At 34.8% G+C, this 15710-nt stretch overlaps 2 protein-coding genes across 6 annotated transcripts in view; both read right to left on the bottom strand.

Annotated features, from left to right (window-relative positions):
• LOC119682001 (lethal(3)malignant brain tumor-like protein 1) overlaps positions 1 to 15710 on the bottom strand; it is a 428722-nt gene that overhangs the window by 208571 nt on the left and 204441 nt on the right. The gene's annotated exons all lie outside the window — the stretch shown is intronic.
• On the bottom strand, positions 1532 to 2224 carry LOC119682016. Its single transcript, XM_038095345.1, has 2 exons — positions 1671 to 2224; positions 1532 to 1586 (listed from the first exon to the last, which is right to left on the bottom strand). The coding sequence occupies exons 1-2, from the start codon at positions 1991 to 1993 to the stop codon at positions 1550 to 1552; spliced, it is 360 nt and encodes a 119-aa protein (XP_037951273.1). The 5' UTR covers positions 1994 to 2224; the 3' UTR covers positions 1532 to 1549.

Raw genomic sequence — 15710 nt, 5'->3', positions numbered from 1 at the left:
CCAGGAAATAACATTAAAATCAACATTTCTATTAGTTAAGGCATTCGAGATCGAGCCATAACTCGTATTGTCGAAAGCTCCTTCAATATCCAGAAATGCACAAAGCGCAATTTCTTTGTTTTTGTGGGCCTTTTCAATTCTACTGACCAAGCTATGTAAGGCCAATTCGGTAGATTTCCCTTTGGAATAAGCGAATTGAGTTTTGTGAAGAGGTTGACTTTTAGACAGTTCTGTACGAATATAGATATCTATGAGTCTTTCCATAGTTTTCAGGAGGAAGGATGAGAGACTAATCGGTCTATACGATTTAGCGTCATCACTTGGTCTATTACCATTTTTTGGTATAAATACCACTTTCACTTCTCTCCAAGCTTCAGGTATATGTTTCCAGCAAAGGCTAGCCCTAAAAAGCACCTTTAAAGGATTGATAAGAACGTCTATGCCGTTTTGTATAAGTGCCGGGAAGATACCATCACTTCCTGGTGACTTGAAAGGACTGAAAGAATTAACTGCCCATCTGATTTTATCAATGTCAAAAATGATACCAGATAGCGACATTAAACGATTGTCTGGTTGTTCATAACTTAACGTGCGCCTATCTATGGATGCATCACATAAGATCGATCCTGGAAAGTGCACATGTAGTAAATGTTGTAAAGTTTCCCTGCCATTTGCTGTGTAGAGACCATCATTCTTTTTCAATAGACCAATGTCATTTGAAAGAGACTTTCTCAACACTTTATGAAGGCGAGCCATTTGCGGAGTGTTGTCAACACCGTCACAGAAAGTTTTCCATGATTTCCGTTTAGATTTTCTAATCTCATTGTTGTAGGCAGTCAAGGATGTTTTATAGTCGACCCACACCCCTGATCGCTTTGGTAAATTAAAAAGCTTCCTAACCTCCCTGCGCATTTCTTCGAGCCTTTTGTTCCACCATGGCACATCCCGTCTGGATGTACGTGGTTCAACCTTACATGCATCTTCATGCGCCTGAGAGATAACAGAGTTTATTTGATCTGCAGCTAATTCAAGTTCATCAATATGACTGATTGAATTCAGTAACTGGTCCTCCTTACTAGCTAAGGATAGTCTAAAGATTTCCCAGTTGATACACTTACGTGCAGCTGGCAAATTTTTATGTAAAAGGTGACCCGGCAGTTCAAAAAGAATATGTTGGTGGTCAGATAAAGAAACCTCCTTTGAGACCCTCCAATTAACAACATAATTGGAGATAAATTGACTAGAAAGAGTAAGGTCAAGAACCTCTCTTCTAATGGCATTAATAAAAGTGGGTTCAGAACCATTGTTCAATATGCTGACGTTATTACTACTAAAGTATTCTAAAAGCATTTGCCCTCTTCTATTTATGTTAGTACTACCCCATAAGGTATGGTGCGCGTTTGCGTCGCAACCAATTATAAATTGTAAATTATTGGATTTGCAATAACTTACCAAGTTTGTGACTGCTTCAGGTGGTGCTTCATCTGCATCGCCTGGAAAGTAGGCCGATGCGATCACGATCTCACGTGTTCCGCACTCCGTCGGGATCTCAAAAATGGCCGACACCAAGTCCCTCTGGATGAAATCTGGAATTGGAATACAGTTAACATTTTTGTTTACTAGTATAGCAGTTCTAGGCGACTCTATGTCACGTTTATATATCAACTTACTTGATTGATGTTGAAGGCCTTTTATATGCCCACCGACTGTCCATGGCTCCTGGATAAGCGCTATGGCCAGTCCTTTTGTGGCGAAGGTCCTGCACAAGGTAGCCGATGCTCCTTTCGCGTGGTGCAGGTTCGCCTGTAACACCCCTATGGTGCTCATTTTTGTTGAGTTTTATTGAGAGAGCGTTCGACTTCCTTTTGAAGTCGAGCTCTTCGTGGCCCTTTTTCCTTCTGGCGCTCTTTTGGAGTTGTTGATGCTCCACCCACAGGTGGCCGCATCCAAAGCCTTTTTTGAATGGCGGCTCTACTAGTAGTTGGGGCCTCATTTGGATTCACAATAGACGTAAGTGTTGATTGTGGGACCACGTGCTCCACTTTCTGTTTCTCCGTCCTTGTGATCTGGAGTTTATTTGGAACCTTTTGTTCCACAGGCCGTTGTTCTGGCTGCCCCTCCTTTGTCATACTGTTAGTTTTAAGCAGTAGCTTGACATGGCTGAAGCGATATGCAATTCTACCTCCACTCTGGACCAGTGAGTTCCAGGATGCATCGTCGACAGCAAAGACGATGTGGTGCAGTGAACCTTCTGCGGTCCGCTGTAATACCTTCCAGGTGCTTGCTTTAATCCTGTTCTGGGCCTCAATTGTGGCAAGAACCTTGGTATTTTCAAAATCGCAACTGTGTGGGAAGTATCCTCGCACCAGATGTGTTTTTGGAAACTCCGACTCTTCAACCACTTTGGCGCCCAGTTTAGCCTTTGTTGCAATAGCTGCCGCATTTTTACGGACCCATTCAGCCGTTTGGTTATTTGTGCACACCTTCATGAGCCATCCCGTACGAGGGAAACAACCTTCAAATTCTGGTTTAACCTCGTCAGACGCCAACTCTATGGCAGTCTCAATTATAGCCTCCTGTAGCTGTGCAGTCTGTTCCCTGTTTAGGGGGCACTTAGCCAAATCAAAAGGAACAAATCCTAATTTGATCCCCTTGGCCTGACTGGCTACTTGGCTGAAAGAGGGTTTACTCGATCCCTGAATCGAGGTGTTTTGTTTTGGTTTCTTACCAGCTGGCATGACCATGTCGTCAGATAAAGCCCTTTTAGCTGGCGCACGAGTTGGAAGTTTAGAAACCATGTCTAGGGCCACATCCCTAGAGTGTCCCTGACTCATGTAAGCCTTTAACCTCCTCTTCTGCATTGAGTTCAGTTTCACAAAACCCTTCTGGTCATGTAAACTGATCCCTTTCATACAAACATTGACAACAGTAGCACCTGACTGTTGAGAACAGAGACTGACTCCGTCAATGTCAATAGAGGCAGCATCAGACCCTTCAGTTTCTGTGCTGCTAGCATCAGTATACTGTGGAAAAACAACATTTTCCACAGCGTGTATATTTTTGCAGATGTGCCCAACAGCACCATCTGCAAAAGGTTCACTGACCTGTGACACAACAGTCGACTGGTCGTTGTTAATTCCCTGCCCAACAGCAGTAGTGTTTGATGCGATAAGGGTAGCATCAACCCCTTTAGTTTGTTCATTAGACGTATCCATATGATATTCCACGAGTATTAGGGAAGTATAAAGTCGCCATCGGCAGAGCCCATTTACCGACAGAAGGCAAATTGAAAGCGGAGGTCGCCTGGTATCCGCAGTTCGCTATTAAGGTCATCACTAGCCCCGTGACCAAGTTCCTACAGGCATAGCTGTTTCACCGTAGATTGGGGGGTTGTTCGGGTCTCATTCATACATACACACATACTACACCATACACCATACATCCTAGGTACAAAAACTATAGATTGTTTCATATCTTCAATCAAACCCAGGGTGTTTTCCTTCACCCCGCCTAGTTGCTGGCGACCCCAAAACCAGCAGAGACATGACCTAACTGCTTTGGGGTCATCGATCCTACAAACAACTAAACTTCCATTAAAGGCCGATCGATTGACTAACGAACTTAATGAGTAGCACCAAAATGCAAAGACTCATCTACTCCCCGAGACGCTAAGATGTTATAGTAGCCATTCGGACCACGTCAGTCAGCCTACATAAAGTTACTACTAATACACATAAAATTACTACTACTACAAATACTACGTAAAATAAAACAAACACAACTACATAAAACAACAAAACATAGACTACATGACAACACAAAACTACCTAAAGGTAGATCTTGGTTGTACACCTCGTTCTAGAAACGTTAAAAATTCACAGTCGTCTGACAAATGCCAGGTGATTGCGAATATTCATATTTATAGTCCGAGTTGTAGCTAAGCCCCTACACCACGTCAAGGTGCCTACCATGTAGAGGTAATAGGCAAAGATAGTACCAGCATTAATTTCCATTTAGTCACAGATGACTTCCCCACTTCAACCGATGGAATTTTAGGCAGAGATTTTCTCATCAAACATTTATGCAAAATTGACTACGAAACATTCACATTAACTGCAATAATTAACGATAATGAAAATACATTAACGATAAATACACAGTTACAATCAAATGGAATTTTAGAAATACCGCCCAGAACAGAAGTTATAGTACCGATAAATTTAAAAATAAACGAAGATAGCATAATTTTAAATCAGGAAATAGAACAAGGAGTATTCCTAGCTAATTCTATAGCACCCGCAAAAGGAAATTGCCACATAAAGATTATGAACGTAAACAATCATACAGCGCATATAAAACAAATAAAATGCATAACAGAGAATTTAGCAGATCACAAAAATTTTGACAGCATATCAAAAACCAGATATTTATGATAACAATCGTTTCAATAAATTGATAAAAGAATTAAAACTAGGAAATGTAGACAAACAGACAGAAAATGAACTACACGAAATATTCAAAAAATATCAATCAGTATTCCATCTTGAAGGCGAAAGACTGTCCATAAATTCTTTCTATACACAAAAACTAAACCTTACAGATAGTTCACCTGTTTATATAAAAAATTATAGACTACCTCACTCACAACAGGACGAAATCCAAAAACAAATAAATAACTTGATTGAAGACAATATCATCGAACCATCAGTTAGCCCCTATAACTCACCACTACTCCTAGTACAAAAAAAGAATGATGAAAACGGTAATCAAAAATGGCGACTAGTAGTAGACTATAGAAAGTTAAACGACAAAATCGTCAACGACAAATTTCCACTAACAAGACTGGAAGACATATTAGATACGCTTGGAAGAGCAAAATATTTTACAACTTTAGACATGACCAGTTCCTTTCACCAAATTCCATTAGAAAAAGATTCTAGACCGCTCACGGCATTCTCCACACAAGACGGTCACTATCAATTCAAACGATTACCATTTGGATTAAAAATTTCATCAAATAGCTTTCAACGCATGCTAACAATAGCTCTATCCGGACTAAAATCAGAAGCTTTCCTTTATGTAGACGATATTATCGTATTCGGATGTTCAATAAAACATCATAACAAAAATTTAGTAGAAGTTTTGGAAAGACTAAAAAAATATAATCTAAAATTAAACGCAAGTAAATGTCAATTTTTAAAACCAGAAGTCCTCTACCTCGGTCATTTAATCACAGATAAAGGTGTCAAAACTGACCCAGCAAAATGCGACACTGTACGCAATTACCCCACACCTAAGAATGCAGACGAAACACGAAGATTTATTGCATTTTGCAATTATTACAGACGATTCATACCGGATTTTGCACTGATAGCAAAATGTTTAAACACATTGTTAAAAAAGGGACAACCATTCATTTGGTCGGAAGAATGCGAAAAAGCATTTAACACATTAAAAGATAAATTGATAAACCCACCAATCTTACAATACCCAAATTTCGACAAACCATTTATACTAACAACTGACGCATCTGACTTTGCCCTAGGAGCAATATTATCACAAGGCGAAATAGGTCATGATTTGCCAATTGCTTATGCAAGTAAAGCCCTGCAAAAACATGATATCAATAAGCCCATAATCGAAAAAGAATTATTAGCCATCCATTGGGGCATCAATCAGTTTAGAACATATCTTTATGGTAGAAAATTCATCGTGGTAACAGACCACAGACCACTAGTTTCATTATTTACACATAAATATCCGTCATCCAAAATGACAAGAATCAGAGTAGATTTATCTGATTATGATTTTGAAATTATTTACAAACAAGGCAAAATAAATACAAACGCAGATGCACTGTCACGCATCAAAATAGATAGCGATACACTGAGAGCAATGATACCTACTACAGAAAATGACGTAGGAAATATAAAAATTAACATTTTAACAAGGAGCAAGGCCGCAAAATTAAATAAAAATGAAGAAATTAAGCATGCATGTAAAAATAATAAAAATAAAGAAGCGCAAATATATAAGAAAAATGAATACAATGAATTATCCGCGGAACGCATTAGAGATACATCTCCAAAGAAGTCTGATCAACTTCACATATGGAAATGCACATCCTTCAATGACGTTAAGAATTTAAAGAAATTAAAATTTAAAATTGATAAAGAAAGTAGTACTACAATTGAAATAATTAATAATGAAGTGCAAGTTACATGTAGCGATGACCCTTTGAAACTAGGTTCAATGTTGGAGAAACTACATAGTACTATGCACAATTCACATATAAAGGAGCTAGCCCTTTGTGAACAAGAATATATATTTAAAAATATTAATATGAATGCATTCAAGAATAAATATAATGAGCTCACAGAAAATGAAAGCGCGCCAATAAGAATTTTAATATATAAAGCTCCAGAAGAAATAAATAGTGCGATACTTAAATACAAATTAATAGATGAATTCCATACTTCCAACATATCAGGTCATTTAGGTGTTAGGAAGACAATTTTAAAATTAAAGCAAAGATATATATGGAAAAATATGCGGCAAATGGTTAAAGAATTTATCAACAATTGCACAAAATGCGCACAGAATAAAACAATAAAACATATTAAAGAACCGCTTGTAGTGACAGACACACCAACTTCAACATTCAGTACAGTCTCAATCGACACAGTAGGCCCACTTCGTATCTCAAACGGCTACAGATACATATTAACGATGCAATGCAATTTATCAAAATTCGTTATAGCACATCCAATCGAAACTAAAGATGCAAAAACCATTGCAACTACACTAGTTGAACAACTCATTCTTAAATATGGTTTCATACAAACATTAAAATCTGACAGAGGGACAGAATTTATTAATGAACTGATGCACAATGTATGCACATTACTAAATACAAAGCAAATATTTTCAACTCCGTTTCATCATCAAACAATTGGGTCACTAGAACGAAACCACAGAAAACTAAACGAATATTTACTTACTTTTGCTGACGATTACGAATGGCACAAATGGATACCATATTACACATTCGCATACAACACAACACCTCACATAGACACTGGTTATTCACCTTATGAGCTGGTATATGGTAAATTACCATCGCTACCAAGCGACAATATAAATAAAGTAAACAAATGCTATGACATTGAAAATTATGCAAACGAATTGCATATTCGGCTAAAAAATTCAGTTTCAAAGGCCAGAAAATTAATAAATACAGTAAAAATAAAAAGAAAACAAGAATATGATAAAAATATAAACAAATCTAATTTTGAAATTGGAGATATGGTGTATGTAAAAAATGAAAATAAACTAAAACACCAGAGTCCATATCACGGACCATACAAAATTATAAACACGAATGGAACAAACTCCATTATTAAGATAAGAAACAATTGTAAAGAATTTCATAATAACCAATTAAAAAAATACTTAGGAATATGTCTATAATGTATTTTAGATTAATCATATGTAAAAAATTTATTATTTTAGATATTAAATAACATTTCAATACAACATACATAAATAAGTATAAATATGTTACGAATAAGATACATTAGACAAAACAAAATATAAAATATACTAAACTAAATATATAAGATAAAAATATAAGTAAAGAAAACATGTAAAGCGATTCCACGACTTCACCATAAACAAAAAAAATTATTCCGTTCATTTTTCACGTAATAAGTTTTTCTCAAGGGCAAGGGTGTAGTGGACCTACCTCACTTACTTCTTAGCTACTTAACATTACTCGTAAATAATAATAGTAAGCAGATTTATGAATTGGTTGCACTTCATGCATACCGTACAAGAAGCATAAGCAAAGCGACATAAACAAAAGAGTTTCGTATTACCAACGAAAATTTTGCCACACGCTGTTCCAATTGCTGAACACATGTTACAATATTTTCAATAGTAATATTTCCTATATTGCTAAAGACATGTGCAAGCAATATTGTCAATGCACTCTAATAATAACTTTGACGTTTGACCTAAATGAGCAAACAGTGTTGTTGCTATGCAATGCATTCTGCAAGGTCAGCAATCACTTTGATTGGCTGCGGTTATACTTTTCCAGGTTTTGTCTGGAATAAAGAGGCGGAGTCTTGAGATCGCTAGAATCTAGGAAAATGTATAAATACCCAAACTATTATTAAATAAAATCAGAATATATACTTATGACTGCAGATATACATGCGTTGTTCAATTTTATTCTCACTCCTTCTGGCCAAGTAACACTGGCCTAGGTACCAGCGGTAACAAGCCGCTTGATAACTTGTTCTTGATTGCATCAGTAGGTTTTTTTTTGATGAATGCTCGTATCAGGCAGGGATAATTACACGCACCGGACTAATACATTACATTACATTGATTGAATATTGTCTACAATTCCATACATCCATTACATGGCGATCCTGCCAGATTCTTCCATTACATGGCGATCCTGCCATCTATTCTTCCATTACAATATAATATATTTATTTTATTTAGTTGATTATCATTATATATAGCATCATTAATTTATTTTAGTCTTACATTTTTAATTATATTACTGAATTAGATAAGTACAGTTTTGTAATATATAGATTATTATTATTAAATAAACAAATTAAATAATAGTCTAATATCTAAAGTATTTTACTTTAATTTTTTTGATTGAGTTTAAATGTTAATATAAAGTTGTCTTTATTATTCTCTTGAGAAAGTTGTATTACTAATCGTTTTGTTATAAATTTTTACTTTCATCTTCTTGTAAATAACTTCGTATTGTTCTTATATAGAGTTTTTATTTCATTGTTTATATTAACCATTACATTACTGTTATCTACCATATGCCTGTTATTGTATAAGGACCTGAGTACGGACTTGTACCTTTTCGTGTACCATGCGTCTTTACTAATACTTCATCACCTATTTTCAGTTTTGCTGGGTAGCTGTCTTTTTTAGATATTTCTTTTCGTTTAACTTTTGCTTCTAGGCTAAACATTCTTGCATTCTCAAGTGATAACCTGAGTCGTGCTTTTAGTTCGTTAGCGTAATTATCTAGATTAAATCTACCTTGTGTGTCATTTATTTTTTTGTTTGGTAAGAATGGTAACTTACCAAATACCAGCTCATGTGGTGTGTAACCTGTATCAGAGTGGGGGGCAGTATTATATGCAAAAGTATAGTAGGGTAACCAAAAGTTTCAGTCGTTATCATCAGCAAAGTTTAGTAGGTATTCGTTTAGAACTCTATGGTTCCTTTCTACTGTACCAAGTGTTTCGTGATGATATGGGGTTGAAAATATTTGTTTAATTCCCATAATATCAGTAACTTTAGCTAACAAATCATTCAAAAATTCTGTACCTCGGTCTGATTTTAAAATCCTAAAGGAACCGAACTTTAGTATGAGTTGTTCTACTAATGTTTTGGCTATGGATTTAGCATCTTTATTAATCATTCGGTATGCAATTATGAATCTACTTAATTCACATTGCATAGTTAATATGTACCTATAACCGTGCGCTGGTCTTAAGGGTCCAACAGTGTCGATTTGTACTGTTTCGAAAGTTGTATGAGGGGTTGTAGTTATTTGAAATTCTTCTCGACTGTGACGGATTTGTTCGTTTTATTAGCATTTTTCACAAGTGGTAATATATTTATATACCACTTGTTTCATTTTCTTCCATGTGTATCTTTGTTTAAGTTTTATCATCGTTTTACGAATCCCCATATGATCGCTGAGAGGATTATTATGATATTCCTCTATCAATCTAAATTTTTGTATCGTATCTTTCACGTATTCCGGCTTTTTGTATAACAATAACGATTCTTATTTTTATTATTTTGTTGCAACTTATTTATCATCGTCTTAAATTCATTTTTATCCATGAATTTAAATATAGTATCATCATCTGCTAACGCTAGTTGTAAAATATTTAATTTTTCTATTTGTGTAATAAGCTTCACCATAATCGAAATCGGCTTCGGAGGTACTTCGCATAATTTCACTATAACTTCTTTATCATTATATAATATGGATACATCCTTATTTCTTTGTTTATTTTTTAAATTAAACTGCAGTTTTCTTACTCCACGAATGTCGCTAATTAAAGTACAGTCCCAACAATAGAGTTGATCAGGCTCAGTGGATCTTGTATTCAATTTCATATCCGTATTAGTTGTTTTTGTGTTTGCGCATTTTTATTTGCTTCGAGTAGTTATACATACTCAAGCTTCGTTATTCAATTTACTTATTATTTCTTCTTCTACCGGATTGGATAATTTACGTGTTGCGGTCATGTCATCTTTTATTGGTATTAGTGATTGTAGTATATTAGAATCTATTTTGATTCTAGATAAGGCATCAGCGTTATTATTTATTTTTCCTTTTTTATAAATAATTTCAAAATCATAATCAGTTAAATCTACCCGAATCCTTGTCATCTTTGATGAAGGATTCTTATGTACGAATAGAGATATTAAAGGTGTGTGATCGGTTATTACATAGAAATGTTTGCATATACATATGGTCGAAAATAGTTTATTGCCCAATGTATCGCAAGAAGTTCCTTTTCAATGACCGGTTTATTCAGATCATGTTTTAGTAGGGCTTTGCTTGCGTAGCATTTTGGCAAATCTGAACCGATTTCACCTTGTGATAGTACCGCTCCAAGTGCAAAGTCGGAAGCGCCAGTTGTTATTAGAAAGGGTTTGTTGAAATCTGCATATCTTAAAACAGGGGGACTTATTAGTATAGTCTTGAGTGTATCGAATGGATTGGATTGTCGCATTCTTTGGCCCATAGAAATTTTTGGTTCTTCTTGAGTAGAAGATTTAGTGGTTTTGCAATCAATGCAAAATCTTTTATGAAACGTCTATAATAATTGCAGAAAGCAACATATCGTCTCACCTCGTCAACGTTTGTTGGTTTTGGATATTCTTGTATCACTTTGTGTTTTAGTGGATCCGTCTTGATACCTTGCTCTGTTATTAGATGTCCTAGGTATGTGACTTCATGTTTTAAGAAGTTACATTTTTCTGGATTCAATTTGAGATTATATTCGCTTAATCTCTGAAATACTTTTTTTAAATTTAAATTGTGATGTTTCAGACTATTGCCAAAGACAATAATGTCGTCTACATACCAAAATGCTTCATTGTCGAGGCCTGTTAACGCTAAAGTTAACATCCGTTAGAAGCTATTTGAGCTAATTTTTAATCCAAACGGGAGTCTTTTAAACTCATAGTGGCCATCCGTCGTTGAGAATGCTGTTTTTTGGCGAGATACCTTATCTATTGGTATCTGGTGGAATGAATTAGTCATATCTAGAGTAGAGAAGTATCTAGCTCTTCCATGTCTGTCTAATATGTCCTCAAGGCGTGTTACCGGAAATTTATCGTTAATTATTTTATCGTTGAGTTTTCTGTAACCAATCACTAGACGCCATTTTTTGTTGTCGTCAGTTGATTTCTTGGGTACCAGTAGTATTGGAGAATTATGTATATGGACTTTTTGACGGTTGAATGATATCATCATTTAAAAGATTGTTAACTTGTAACTTGATATCGTAGTTGTGGGTATGGGGTAGTCTGTAATTCTTAATGTAAATGGGCACATTGTCTGTGGTAGATATGTGTTCTGAATAGAAATTGTTGTAAGTTAAAGGCTCGCCTTCTAAATGAAATATATGTTGGTATTTTTTTATTAGTGATATAAGTGTCTTACTATCACAAGTTTGTTTATTATTAAATTGTAATTTATCTAGAACTTTTTGAAATCTACCATTATCATACATTGATATAGGTCTATTGTTGCTGTAGTTATAATGGCTTAAAGGATGACTTTCAATATTCAATTTATTGAGAGTGACACATGTTCGTTTGTATTATGTTAAGTATTCATATGTGACAGTTTCCTTTGGCTGGCACTATAGTATTTGCTATGAAGACACCTTTATCGATATCTTTCGAAATCAGTAGCGTATCTTCTTTAAATTGTATATCTATAGGTAATATGTTCTCTGTTCTAGCAGATAATATTATTGGTTTATATTGAATAGGTATTATTATTTGTTGACTATTAATCGTGATTGTGAAAGAAAAGGTGTAATAGTCTATATTACAAAAGTATTTCGTTGAGAAGTCTCTTCCAATTATACCGTCAAGTTCGATAGGGAAATCTTCTTCCACTACAGAAAATTCATGTTTTACTAATTGTCCTTCAAAATCCATTTCTATTGTCGAGATGCCTAAAGATGACTTATAATTATCTGTTATACCTATTAATTTACATGCAGTGTTGGGGTCGTACATCAAGTTAAATTTGTCTTTTATTATAGAGATATCTGGTCCAGTATCAATACGTAGATTCACATGGATATTTAAATTAATACAGAAGATGTTTATGTAATTGGAGATATTTTTATTTAGGTTATGGATTTTCTTTATACCAGAGGGGAATTCTCCATGTTTCCCTCCGGTCGCCTGTAGTTTTCCTGCATGGCTGCCACGTTTATCCGTCTAAAATTTGTATTTGAGTTCCTCTGACCATTATTGACCCTCATGTTGTAGTCTCTATGATGGCTGCCGCGATTGTTTCTCTGTTGATTACGGCTGTAACCATTATTATTACTTCTAGGGCCATTGTTGTATCTTCGGTTATTTGAGCCTGCATCTCTATTACCGTATGACCTATTATTTACTCGATATTGGGGTCTTTAATCATGCTGTAAACGTTGTTGAGTATAATGACTACGTTGTGTATATAGGACTTGTTGCTTGTTCTCTGGTAGAATCAAGTTTTCGACAAACGTCCTAGCTTCCTCATATGTTTTAGGTTGAGCAGCTTGTACTGTTTGAGAGTACTGTGCATTTAAACCTTTTTTATATGCTAAAAATGCATGTTCCTCATTGCATTTTATAATTATCTCCCCTTCCAAAGAGTTTTTATTTGTATTTTTCTTTAACAAGGTTGCTGTATTTAAATTAGCCAGCAAGTTAGACATCTTATACCCAAACTCTCTAATAGGTTGGTTATAACCTTGTTTCAGATCGGGTATTCTTTGTAGTATTTGGGGAACTGATAGTGTGGGAATATAGTTCAAATTCAATTTTTCTACTAGTTCTTTTAAAGAATTAGGGTAACCTATAGGTGAAACCCTAGCACGAACATTGTGGTGAATTTTACACTCAACCAAATATTCTAAAAATTGATTTTGGTCTTCAGTACGTAGTTTTTTGTCGTTAGTATTTATCTTGTGTAAGAACGAACTCAGATTTTCCTGTTTTCCTGTAAAAGTTTGTATGTATATTTCTACATACTCGACGTTAAGTCCTACATGAGTAGACATGATTGAATTACCTGTCTGATTAGAGATTGCAGAAGAGTTATTACTGCTAGCTGAGTCTGTGTTGCTAGTATTGTCTTCTGAAGTGGACATTTTTATTAGGTAAAGTTTTGTTTTGTTATAGTTATACAGAAAATTTTCTTTTAGTATAGCTGTTTCTTCTAACTTTGAGGTTACATATAGTGAATTGACCTCACTTTTTAGATTTTCTAACGTAACTAATTTGTTTTCAATAGTCTGCCTAGCATACCCTCTACTACTTGATTTCTTTGCATTTTTTAAAATTGACAGTACTTCTCTCAGATTTTTTATAATTGTGTCCATGTGACAACAAAATTGTTACAACGATAGAGTGAAATTAGATTAGGGCAATAGAGTGAAACTTCTCAAGAGAATAGTGGAAACGACAAACCATTATTATTATAACTGTTATGATATAAAATCAATAATCGTAACGAGATGGCATCACTAAGGTGATCAGCTGTTTTTATGTAAAAAAGATAGTAAGGAAACGCGTGCACATTTTTAACAAAAAATATAGAGATTTAAGTAATTGTAATTGAGAACGTATAATTGAATAAATAAAATAAAAGTTTCTGAACAAAGAAATATAACAGTGGCGACGAGGAAAACTTTTAAAGTGTAAAAATATAGCGAGATGGCAGAGCAACTTGCGGATATTCTGAAACAAATTCCGAATCAAAATCATCAAGACAATCTTGCAATGCAAAATCTTATCGCAAAATTGTTTAAAGAAGGAAAATCAGAAGTGGCGGAGCATTCATCGTCCACATCCAAGCCAACAGAAGCAGAATTCATAATTGAAGCACTTGCATCAAACATCACAGAATTTTGTCACGATCTAGAAAATAACATTACTTTTGACACTTGGTACATGCGGTACGAAGACCTGTTTCTAGTCGATGCTGCAAAATTGGATGATGCCGCAAAAACACGATTGCTTTTACGTAAATTGAACACCATTGTTCATAATAAATACGTCAATTATATTCTATCAAATCATAGTAGTGATTTTACTTTTAAAGACACAATAGAAAAACTCAAAAAACTTTTTAGAAGTCAGATGTCACTATTCAATACTAGATTCAATTGCTTACAGATGACAAAGCAGCCCACACAAGATTTCGTTACATATGCGAGCATAATTAATAAGCAGTGTGAATTATTCAAACTGAATGATTTAACCACAGATCAATTTAAGTGCCTAATATTCATTATGGGGTTAAAGTCACCATAAGAATTTGAATTACGCACAAAAATGTTAAATAAATTGGAAAATGAAAGCACGAAAGTCACGTTGGAGACCTTATCAACAGAATGCCAAAAGATACTAAATTTAAAAGTCGATACAATGCTCATAGGAAACAATGCACAGGTAAATCGTTTACGTGTCAATAACCATAAAACTGATAATCAATTCAAAAATATTGGCAAGTCAAAAGAATCTTCAAGTTTACCCAAAACGCCTTGTTGGTTTTGTAGTGAATTTCGTTACTCGCGGCACTGTCCATTAAAAAATCACAAATGCGACAGATGCAAACTTGTCGGGCACAAAGAAGGATATTGTTAATATCGAAAAACTCAAAATGAAAATCAAAAATACCATAAACTTGATAAGGGCCGTCAACTCAATTTAAATTCAAATACATATTAGTCAAAATTAATGGCACACCATTAAATTTGCAACTTGATACAGCATCAGATATAACAATAATTTCTGAAGACAATTTCAAAAAAATCAAAGCCGATAATGTTAGCGAATCAGAACATACAGCACGCAGCGCAACAGATGAGCTACCATTGTCAGCAAAATTTGAATGCAACGTACAATATCGAAATCAACAGCAAAGTTTAATTTGTTTTGTTACTCCTATACAAAATCTCAACGTAATGGGTTTAGATTGGATACAAGAATTGAAGCTATGTAATATGTCAATAAATTCTATTTGTAATAATATTCGTCAGAATCAGGATAGTATTGAATTGTGTTCATATCCGAATCAAGATACTCACCTGAAACTTCTTTTTTCAGATGTGTTCGATGACAAAATGGGGTTATGCACTAAAACAAAAGCGGTAATCACAACGAAACCAAACGTTCAGCCAGTATTTAGGCCAAAGCGTTCAGTTGCATATGCGGTACAACAACTAGTTGAAGATGAATTCAAAAGACTCCAAGAATTAAAGGTCATTTCACCAATAAACTTCTCCGCATGGGCAGCACCTATAGTTGTTGTGAAAAAAACAAACGGAAACGTACGCATATGTGCTGATTTCTCGACTGGTCTTAACAACTGCCTTGAATCACATCAATACCCATTACCATCACCAGAA

Source organism: Teleopsis dalmanni, chromosome 2 (assembly GCF_002237135.1).
Source record: "Teleopsis dalmanni isolate 2A chromosome 2, ASM223713v2, whole genome shotgun sequence".
Classification (NCBI taxonomy): Eukaryota; Metazoa; Arthropoda; class Insecta; order Diptera; family Diopsidae; genus Teleopsis; species Teleopsis dalmanni.
Note: the sequence above shows the minus strand (reverse complement) of the source record. Positions and strands in the feature narration are given on the sequence as shown.

Bases quoted from the DNA above. Each gene is read 5' to 3' on its own strand.
- LOC119682016 (XM_038095345.1), bottom strand. From the start codon at position 1,993: ATGAGGCCCCAACTACTAGTAGAGCCGCCATTCAAAAAAGGCTTTGGA. The intron at 1,587-1,670 runs GTAAGTTGATAT...TTCCAATTCCAG, and splicing joins AGGCCTTCAACATCAATCAA to ATTTCATCCAGAGGGACTTG.